Genomic DNA, 11,398 nt, shown 5'->3' on the forward strand with positions numbered 1-11,398 from the left:
ACAGCCCAATGTTCACACTCACAATGGAAGATCCACAATATCATTCAATGTTCACACTCACAACGGAACATCCACAATATCATTGTGTTCACACTCACAACGGAACATCCACAATATCATTGTGTTCACACTCACAATGGAACATCCATATCATACAGTGTTCACACTCACAAGTGAACAACTGCCATCACTTGCGGTAATCACACTCACATCCCGATATTCACACGCACAAAGGAGCAGCCGCTGTAACATTGGTACAGCAACACGTTCCCGCTAAACTAACAGTTTAAATTCAAACGTCAGCGGCAGTTAGGTATAAATCTGGGCCCACCGATGACGCATTCCCTGGCGGATTGGCAGCGCACGTCATCGAGACCAATGCGCACGCACCTGTCGGTGTACTGGCGTTCCCATGAAGTCTTGTTTGCGCGTGCGCATATCTTGCTGGTTCCAGCAGGATGTTGCGGGCGTTGAGGAAATGGCGTCCAGGTAAAGAGGGGAGTTGGACTCGAAATCGCACTGAAAGAGAAAGTGGTCTCGGTGTTTTTACATTTCTTACAATACTGAAGAAGTGATAAACGTCTGTCAGTCGCTAGCTAGGCCGCATTTCTTTCCTTAAATTTTCATATATAAAAACATGACTGTTTAGGCCCAGAGATAGTAAGAACTGCCGATGCTGGAGTCAGAGATAACACAGTGTAGGACTGGAGGAACACAGCAGGCCAGGCAGCATCAGAGGAGCAGGAAAGTTGACGTTTCTGGTCGGGACCCTTCTTCGGAAAATAGGCCCAGCTGAGACGTTGTGTCCTGCTCTAGGCGCCAGATTTTAGGAACGTAGACAAGGCTTTTGTTTTGCAGAGGATTCACTTAGTTTCGTACTAGGTCTGAGGGACTTCATTCGTCCATGGAATCTGGCACTGCTGACTTGAAGCAAAGAAAGCAAAGGGGAGATTTCAATAGGTGTGTTCAAAATCATGCCGGATTGTCATCAAAGTAGAGAAATTATGTTTCAGCTGGCAGAAGAACTGATGGCGGAGAACATACATATGAGGTCATTGTCTAAAGAACCAGGGGCGAGGTGAGATTTCTTTTCAACATAGTGTGATAAGACGCAGACTGAAAGGCTGCTGGAAGCGGATTTAGTAGTTACACTCAAAAAAAAAAGGTTTGGCTGAATAGTTGAAACTGGTACATTTGCAGGGCTGTGAGGATAAAGTGGAGTAGTGATATCAAATGGGGCCAACTTTGAAACAGTAGACACGGTACAATTATAAGCAAGAATTGAAGCGTGAAGACCCAGTACAGAACGCAGTGTAGTGTCAGACCTCTCAAATACTGATGTCTCTCCTTCTCTCTCTGGATCTTCTCTGTGGCTGTAACACTGTATTCCGCACTCTGTTCTGCTATCTGATGCACTTTGTATGGTGCGATCTGCCTGTAGAGCATGAAAGACAACACTTTTAACTGTACCTTACCACGTGTGACAACAATAAATCAAACAAAACAATTATTCTCCGAATTTCCATTTGTGATCTGACTATTGAGAGTGTGCAAGAACTGCATCAGGATGGTGCTAGGAATGGGAAACCAGTTGTGAACAGATGCTGGGACTTTTCCCACTGGGCCACAGAATATTTAATCAAAAGTTTTAAGTTTGCTAAGATTGGATGACTTGTTTCTAGGCCAAATATTGGGAGGTTGGGGTATGGTGGTGATAGAAGAGAGAATCAATTTAAAATGATCATTGCAAGTGAAGAAAATGTTTAGGAGGACTTGCATTATATGGGGAGTTGTTGGGGCATGGAGTGCCCAATTGTAGAGAGTGGTCAAGGCAGAAAGTATACATTATTTACAGGCAAAACTCTGTTCAGAATTTTAGTTAATGGAGATATAGGACATGGTGAGAGAGCAGAACATTTGAGTTTACTTTTGGTTTGTTATAAGACTGAGAGTGTGGGGCCATGGATTAGTTTTGATTGACACAGTAAAGGGTCACCACACATATAGTGTGCTGAATTCCCTGCTGTAATTGTAAACTTATGTAGTTTAAGTAATTGAGAGGAACATAATAGAAATCTAAAAATTGGAAAATTCTGAAACCACAGGCAGTACATACAGGATCTGTGACAAGAACAGATGTTTGGATGTAACCCTTCATAAATTCTGAACTAATTTTGATATTTAATTGTTTAATTCAAGGAATACAGCAGAACTGTTGGCTCTTCTCCCTGTAGATGCTCATTGATTTGGGATTCTCTGAGGTTCGGTGTGGACTTGTTGGGCTGAAGGGCCTATTTCCACCCTGTAGGGATTCTATGATTTCTGCACTTTAGCATTTTCTGCTTTTGTTTTAGATTTATCAATATTTATGGGCTTTTGATCATTATTTCTAAATTTGCCTTGAATCTTCAAAGTATTGTGAACCAAGAATAATACTTCAAGGTTATCCATAAGCAATTCTAAGGTTGTCTCTGGTCCCCTACATTATTAATGTGTGGCAAGGATTGTAACTAAGAATCAGTACTCATTCCACCTTAAAATTCATACATAATTTGGAGTTGGGTTAAAAACAGTTCTTGAGCTTGGTGTTAAAGCCCAGAATTTTCATAACCTTTTGGTCCTGGATGTATGTGCATTATATTTGAGATGTTCATCAACACTTTATGCGCAGCACACTACGTGTCAAAATGCTGTGTTATATATGATCAGGTCACAGTAATGCATTTCAGTGGCAAACTTAGTGGGGAATTGAGATGAGTTGAGTTTTGACAATAATTGTTTTCTTGCTATGTCGCCACTAAAAGGTGCTGAGGCAATGGTTTTTGGACTGTGGGGAATAGAATCCTCTGCACAAGACAGGGCATTGATGGCTTTCAAAAGGGCATTGTGTAATTATGTGAACAGAAAAGTTTTTTTGCAGGACTACGAGGAAAAGGCCAGAGTATGAGTTTAGCCGAGTTGCTGTTACAGAGTTCTAGCACAGACTAATTGCTGAAATGTCGCCATCTGTCATGATGGGATTTTAACCTGTATTACAAATTACTAGTCCAGTAACATTACAACTGCACAACATATCCCCATTTAGCCTGTTGAACCTGCTCCACGGTTTGTGACTTCACTCCACATTCTTGCCTACGCCCCTAAGAAAATCACTCCCTTACTTATCAAGAATCTATGTATCCTTTTCTTAATAAAATTCAAAGACTCTGCTTCCACCATCTATTGAGGAAGAAAGTTCCAAAGGCATGCAAACCTTTGAGAGAATTTTTCCTTGTCTATTTTTTTTAAATGGGTGACCCCTAAGTCTAGATTCAGCCATTAGAGGAAACATCCTCTTCACATCCACCCGGTTAAGCTGCCTCAGGATCTTGTATGTTTCAACCAAGTGGTCTCTTCTGAATTCCAGCAGGTACAAATCTGGGCTAGCTAACTTTTCCACGTAAGGCATCCCTCTCGTTCCAGATATTAGTTTAGTAAACCTTCTCTCAACTGCTTCTAACACCTTACATCCTGAACTAAATTAGGACAAAACTCCAGATTTGCTCTTACCAAAGCCCTGCTATTTATCTTGAGTATGAATTGAGTCCTTTTTTTGAACATCCAGTAGTCCAAATAAAACCTGATTTGTTTTTTTTTCACCTCCCCTGCATTTTAGGATTCAGATCTTATGACATGGCCAAATCTGCTCATTTCTCCACCATTGTCTTAAATTCCAACACCATCCCCCCACACCTCCAACCAGTTTCACCATGTCCTTCCATATCCCTCAGTTCATCAATAAACTCATCACTAGTTCGGAGCAACCTGACTTTGGATAGACTGCTTTGGGGGATTGGGTTGGACACGCATTAAGTTGAACTCGGGTATTCTACTGCCTCAAATAGCTACTGTGACCTGTAACTTGCATCGTGTAGTAACTGAGAATTGGACAGGAAATTTCTCAGTGCTTGTTCAACTGTATGAAAATTTTGGTATGGCATGCTCAGGAACTGTCAGATATTAACCTTGTGGATAGTAAGATGATGTTCACCTTTCACAAGAGTCTGGACCTAATACAGTAATTACTTTAACAGTTTCTAATTTTGAAATGTCTGATGTATTTAGGTACCAAGCATGTTAAATTGACTGCAGTAATTTGAAATGTCTTCACTAATGAAACCCTGGTTTAAAATCTAAAATTGAACTCCTGCTGCGGAGGGTAATGATTTTGAGTTACAGCATTATAGCAACCACATACAACAGAAAGCTGGTCTACAGTTATTACGATACTATTAGAGGAGTATGCTAGAAATCAAGCTGTGCCAAAAATGCAAATGTCTCGGGTATTCTCAAACCAATCAATCTTTCTCTGTTTTGTTATAGATAATAGTCTTTCACCAGCTATTTTCAAAATAGCATATTTCTTAAAGGCAGCATGTTTTCTTACAATAAGTTGGAAAAACCAGTTAAGTACAATCTCGGATTAACTATGGAGGATTAAAATGTATCCCCCTTTAATCCAAATACACAGTTGCGCGCACACAGTGTTAGAGAGTGATGGCACTTTGCAAACCTATCCTGTAACTGCCACATTTCAGCGAGTACTGAAAAAAGAACAGCACCTCAGTGGAGAAGCTATTGCTAGGTGACAAACAGCAGATCCTTAACGATTTTCCAAAACTGTTGGTCCAACTATTAATATAATGAAACCCATCTTTCATCTCTCCCTTAAAACTTTGGCTTGTATTTGCCACGAGGTCAGTTGATTTCTATAATCGGAAGGCAGTCTTGAATTCTGTTTGAGCTTTTAACTTTTGAGTTCCAAGAAGTCACATGGTGAGCTCTTTGCAACTTAGGTGTTATCCAAATCTTCCATTTTCCAATTCTCGCTATCCAGAACAATATGTGTATGTCTAACAATTCATATATTTCTTATTTGCTGGCTTTGTAGTGTACTGGCAAAAGGGGATCAGCACTCAACATATTCCATCGATCAGTAACACTTCTGATATGGTAAGAAAGCATTATTTGTGAATGCCATCAACTGATTTATAGATTCTAACTGTTCATCAAAACATATCTGGGTGCAATCATCAAACAAAGCTGAGTGAACTATGTACTGTACCAGCTAATCTGTTTCTGTCGATCATGAAGAATATGTGATTATGTTCTAATGTTTCCACTACTCTTCTGCATTGAAATTTGGTGATATTGTATTGGGGTTAACGGAAGACGATGTATTTTCTTTACCTCTATACTTGTGAATGTATATATTTTTGACTTTCCCAGTGATTGCTGAGTAAATGCACTCAATAGTCTTATTATCTGTTGCACTTGATGAAAAATTCTTGGGTCCACTTATTACTCACATCAACATGTCTTCTGACTATTAAAGTATTTTGTACCTGAAAGCCCAAGTCCATTCAAACCAAAATGATTAAAACAGATAAATGAAATCATCTGTCCCATTATTGAATGAGGAACTAAATTGTATGATTTACCTATACTGGAAGAAAGAGTTCACTACAAAGTTAAATCATTGTTTGAGAACAGCTTTGAAATGTCTGAGAATGCAAACAACATTATTTTAGTTATGCCCTTTACTTTTTTTCTCTTTTTTTATCAACTTTCTTCTGAAAGTGATTTTCATATTTTTCCATATTGAGTATCTTCTTCCATCTATCTCCCAACTAACTGACTAATGTGTGTCTCCCTAAAATTGTTAGCAGTCTCCCCACAGTTTGCTGTTTTCTTTATCATCTTTTGTTTCAGTGCTTTCTAATACTGTCCTGGCAAGCTTACTATTCTTCACTCTGTAAACTTTGGATCATTTAGAATTCTGTTCTCAACATTGTATTCCACATCAAATCCTATTTTCTCATCACGGCTAGCTACTCTTGTTGACTTGCAATGGTACGCAAAGTTGTCATCCATGTGTTCAAATTCCTCATGATTTGGGTTCTCCTGGTCTCTCACCCTTTCTAGCCCTATAAATTCTCTATCTAAACTACTTGTCATCTATATGACTGTGGACTCTTCTACACCCCCTCCTCAATTTTCTCCAATATTATTGAGAGTAATTAGACAACTAAGCCCCACAGAATGGAATGTCTTCACTAAACCCATCTGACTCATAAATTTTCTCATCTTGTTAAAACCCTCTCTTTGACAACTTTTGGCCACACACACACCCCCCCCCCCCCCCCCCCCCCCGTGCACCTGAAAATAATAGTCAATATTCTCTTTGTATCTACAATTTATCTAATAATTTGTTGAAAATTGAATATGGTAATTGTCCTAATGGGGAGGAAATAGTAAGGGATAAAGTGCAAAATTTTCTAGTACATCTTCTGTCTTTGTTACTGATGCTACGTTGTGAATAACTCAAATTTTCTGTTGTATCTATGAATTAGGAGGGAAAAATGGTTAACACAGTTTCAAATGTCTACTTTCTTATAGCCAATAAAGTTAGAAAATCCTTACAAAGAACCTCCCAGGAAGTGCATTCTGTGTGGTGTTCCAGTAGACTACAAGAACGTACAGGTTTGTCCATATTATTCACTGGATATTGAGAAGAGATGTAAATAAGATTTTCTAAAAAAAAAACTAAGCATAGGTAGTCTGTGTTAAGCCATTAAAGGCATACAATATTACTAAGTGTAAGTATTAAAATACCTGCAACACTGTTTTACTGTGCTTGAATGCATCAGTGACTCTGTACAGTAGCAGTTTATGATCATTCTCCTTCCAGTTAATCCTTCATTCATATTCCCATTTATCCTATTCTTGACACAAGAATGAAAGACCTCAAGTGTGAGGCTGATGAAAGAATATTCTCTCTAAATATGTGGGGCAAATATCTCTTCTGTCTTTAAATTTTGATCGTAAAACCAAAATCCTAATGATGATGAATGCAAAATATAAAATATCCATGCTGTTCTTCTGGACTTCCAGCTGGAAATGAATGAATATGAATAGCCTTGATTTTATAATCAGTGGCAAAGCAATGACGTTTAAAATTTAGAAAAACCAGAGTGCTTTTGACCTGTCATTATTCAGAGTCAGTTTTGGGCGTGGAAAGAGGTCCTTTGGACCATGGTGTCCATGTTAGTTACTAATCACCTACCTACTTGAGTCCCATCTACTAGCATGTGGCCTGTCACCTTGTATGCTATGGCATTTCAAGTGTTCATTTAAATCCTACATGTTGTGATGCCTCCTGCCTCTGCCACCCTTTCAGGCAATGACTTCCAGTAAAAAGCAACATACTACAGATTCTGGAATTACTAAGCAGCTCTGGCAGCATGTATTGGGAGAGGCATAGTTAATATTTCGGGCTGATGACCTTTCAGTAGAACTGACAACAGTGAGTTAGCCATAGGTATAAAGTTTTACAGCAAAAAAAGAGGCCCTTTGGGCCATTGTGTCTGCATTGGTTATTAAAAACCTTTCTGGTCTGTAGTCTTGTATATGATGGCACTTCAAGTGATCATCTAAATATTTCTTAAATGTTGTGACTGATCCTGCCTGTGCCATCCTTTTAGAAGTGGGCTCGAGACACAGCTGCTGATAAAACTCAACCCCACTTCAGAGACCATGCATTAAATGAGCAACAGGTTAGGATTTATTTCTACTGTCTTGTACTCATTGATGTGAAGGATTGGATAGTTTTTCCAATCTGGTTACCTGTCATACTTCCAAGTTAGGTGCAATGGTATCCAACCGAAAGTTGAAACTTCATCAACTCCACCATGATTAAATGTCTTAGTTCTGGTTTCATTTTCAGACGATCATCTGTTTTCACTCCTTATGAATTGTCTGAATGACATAGCATAAATTATCTGTAAGTGGGCAATGGGTCCATGCCCACCAACTATCAGTTTGACTGCAAAGCTCATTGCTCAACAAATGCCCAAAGCAGATGAAAGTTTTAAAACTCACTTCCAATTGAAAACTAAATCTTCTCTTAAAGAAAGAAATTTGGGGATTGGCAGGATTGTAAATGGCTGGCTAAACCAAATAGAAAAAGATGTCAACTTTAGAGTTTAAAAGTATGTAAGATCCTGACAAGGTGAACTTGTAAAGGCTGGTTCCTTTCGTAGATGAGTCCAGAACTAGGGAGGGTTATATAAAAATTAGGCGTTGCTGTTTTAGGACAGATTATGATTTTTTTTTTTTCTGAGCATTGTGTGACTTTGGAACTCTGTTTCAGAAGGCAGTGGAGGTGGTGCTATTGAATATTTTAAGGCAGAAGTAGATTCTTGTTAAGCAAGAAAAGTTAGCAAGCAGATGGCAATATAGAATTCAAAACACAAACAAATTGTCCACGATTTTATTGAATGGCTGAGCAGGTTCATTGGGCTGAATGGCAGCGTGGTGGCTCAGTGGTTAGCACTGCTGCCTCACAGCGCCAGGGACTCTGGTTTGATTCCATCCTCGGATGACTGTCTGTGTGGAATTTGCACGTTCTCCCAGTGTAAGTGTGGATTTCTGCTGGGTGCTCCGGTTTCCTCCTGCAGTCCAAAGATGTGCAGGTTAGATGATTGGCCATGCTAAATTGCCCATAGTGTTCAGGGATGTGCAGGGTTACAAGGTTATGGTAGGGGGATGAGTCTAGGTGGGATGCTCTTTGGAGTCTTGGTGGTATGGACCTGTTGGGCCGAATGGCCTATTTCCACACTGTAGGGATTCTATGGTTCTACTAATTTTATGTTCAACCATTCCTTTTTTAAAACAGCTTTTGTCCCAGTTTATATCTCCATATACAGGTCGTATCTTTGGGAGACACATAACAGGTAAGATACTATATACTTTTGAGTCTTCAGAGTTCCAAAGGGGAGAGTTTGTTTTCTTTCATGTTGGCAAGGACTTGGATCCACTCCGTTGTGTGTCTTTAAGGATACAGTTTACATTAGTGATTGGGGATTCCAGCTAAATTCAGACACAGATAGCTAGAACTGCAGATGCTGGAGTCAGAGATAACACTTCGTGGAGCTAAAGGAACACAGCAGGCCAGGCAGCATCAGAGGAGCAGGAAAGTTGACATTTCAGGTCGCGACCCTTCTTCAGAAATGGGGAGGGGGAGGGTAGCTTGGAAATAAATAGAGAGGAGGGGTGGGGCTGGGGAAGGTAGGTGGGATGGTGATAAGTATCCAGTGTCACAATGATGTCACCCGCAAGTTGGAGGAGCAGCACCTCATATTCCACCTCGGCAGCCTACATCTCGATGGCCTAAACGTGGATTTTACTAGTTTCAAAATCTCCCCACCCCCAGCCTCCTCTCATGACGAACCAGCCCTCTCATCCCCGCCTCCTCGACCTGACAGAACCTGTGCATATTCTCTCCCATCTATCCGCCACTCCCACCTCACTGACCAATCCTGACCACTGCATGCACACACCTATCATGAGAATGTGGAGTAGTTAAAATCAGGTCAGCCATGATGTTAATAACTGGTCAAGTGGGCCTCTCAAGGCTTGCTTTTGCCCCTTGTTTGTATGTTCAACATGTTGCTTAAAAACACCAATCCAAGGTAGAAGACGCTTCTGATCCTGATATTTGTTCATGCTTAAATAAGTAAATATTACCTGTTACTTGATACATACATTGAACAAATGTGTGAAATTTCCTGAATGAAGATCTACACTTGTCAGCTGTGGAAAAACTAAAAGATGTATCATGCAGCAGTCCTACAGTTGTAAGTACGTAAATCCATTGTTTTAATTGTGATCTCTTTCTAGGTTTATGTGGAAAGAAACAAAAACAAATTTCCAAGGCCATCAAGAAAGCCCAGCAAATGGGTATGTGATTTAAAACTAATTTAAATTCTAAAACTAACATTGAATACCTTTGCTTAACTGCAATTCTTTTTCTGGATTTTGCTTTGGGAATTGTATTGTCCCAAAGGGATAGGGCGGGGTTGGGGGGGAAGGTTTGGGGACAAAAGTTATCTTGTATTACCCACACCATACCTAGGGCCATTCCTTTATCTCCATTTAAAGATGCTGCATTATTGCAATTTGTTTTAAGACTTTAGTGCGAATCTGATTCCACATAATTGCTTTGATATCAATCCTAAAAATACAATTTACTAGTTTGAAAATGGTCATTTTGACCTATTCTTGTAATTGAGTATAATACTCTGGATTTTTTTTTTTCCCACTTCCTTAGCTATTATATGCTTCTATAAGATCACCTCTGACCTTCCTTGGCAAGACCTAAATATGTCATTCCTCTTAACTCTGATCTCCTGCAAATCAGTCTCTTGGTTCTTTGGTATAGTATCCACAGCTTGAATATCTCCCTTGTGTCTCAGTAACCAGAACTGGATGTACTACTAGCACAGTAGTGTGACCCTAGAGACCCATACAGTTTAAACTTCTTTTAACTGTAGTATTGTTTGGCTATTACATTTAATATTCATTATTGATTGAACATGTTGATTAAACTCCTGAATCTTGTTGATCATCCTCCTTAGTTATTTCAACATAATTTATATGCATTTGTGGCATGTTACCCTTCCCATAATCATTACTTTCCACTAGTCTGTAATTAGAATTTCTGTTGTCATTGTGCCACTTTGAGATATGCAGTTCATTCAGCAACTGGAGATACTTCATTTCGTTATAGTGAAATAATTGTGATCTCAGCATTGAGCCCTGGTTACTCCCCACCATAACTCAATTTATTCCAATTTTTTGGAGACCCTTTGATATGCCGAAGTTAAAGACTATTTTGTCCCAATTGAAATATTTGTGTCATTCACCTGTTGAGATTTTTTCTTGTTCTATTAATGATTTTCTTTTCCTTTGTAGGATTTATGTCAGTCACATTTAAAGATCCTGCTTTCCTAAAAGATCCAAACATTTGTGATTTCAAACTTCGAGAATGATCCTCAACCTCAGCGACTATTTACGATGCAGTGCTCTGAAGTTTTTCCATTGTGTTTCTAGAATCAATAAAACGTATTAAATGATGACGCGTGGAAAGATTTGTTCTACACAAAAATTTTCAATGCAAAAGAGAATCTGTTTGAGATCTTCTCTTCTTGGACTGTCGCTTGGGCCTGAAGATAACCACTCTGGTGTGTGGGTCCTTGGGTAATAAAGTAGTCAAATACTGGATTTACTAGGCCTAACACATGGTGTTTGGTCTAAGGATGATTGGGATTTTGGGTTTCCACATGCTGCCTCCATATTGGGCTTGTCAGAGATGTTGTAACAGGTGGCACCTTTTGTGGATATATCTCCAGTTCAGGTAGTCGTGGGCTAGAGATTCTTGCAAATCAATCATATTTATTGCATTGTTTTTGAACAGTTTTGTCTGCCCTCCTTGTAGCTGCTTATTGTAATGAAGCTTGAAATAGGAGAGTTTGTTTGGATATCCATATGCTTGACACAAGACAATGTGTTTTGGCCA

General features: G+C 39.3%; 1 protein-coding gene across 4 annotated transcripts; it reads left to right on the forward strand.

Moving 5' to 3' along the window:
- Positions 1–342: 342 nt before the first annotated feature.
- On the forward strand, positions 343–10,956 carry mrps18c (mitochondrial ribosomal protein S18C). Of its 4 annotated transcripts, none has more exons than XM_048618789.1 (7): positions 343–489; positions 4,931–4,992; positions 6,439–6,522; positions 7,524–7,595; positions 8,717–8,774; positions 9,721–9,780; positions 10,795–10,956. In XM_048618789.1, the coding sequence occupies exons 1-7, from the start codon at positions 459–461 to the stop codon at positions 10,869–10,871; spliced, it is 444 nt and encodes a 147-aa protein (XP_048474746.1). In that variant the 5' UTR covers positions 343–458; the 3' UTR covers positions 10,872–10,956. The 4 variants fall into 4 exon arrangements, with proteins under 4 accessions (XP_048474746.1, XP_048474877.1, XP_020389535.1 ...); XM_048618988.1 differs by lacking the exon at positions 343–489 and adding an exon at positions 514–1,078; XM_048618920.1 differs by lacking the exon at positions 7,524–7,595 and having other exon boundaries at positions 344–489; positions 8,729–8,774.
- The last annotated feature ends 442 nt before the right edge of the window (positions 10,957–11,398 follow it).

The sequence above is a fragment of the Rhincodon typus genome, chromosome 1 (genome assembly GCF_021869965.1).
Source record: "Rhincodon typus isolate 14 chromosome 1, sRhiTyp1.1, whole genome shotgun sequence".
In the NCBI taxonomy this organism is placed as follows: domain Eukaryota; kingdom Metazoa; phylum Chordata; class Chondrichthyes; order Orectolobiformes; family Rhincodontidae; genus Rhincodon; species Rhincodon typus.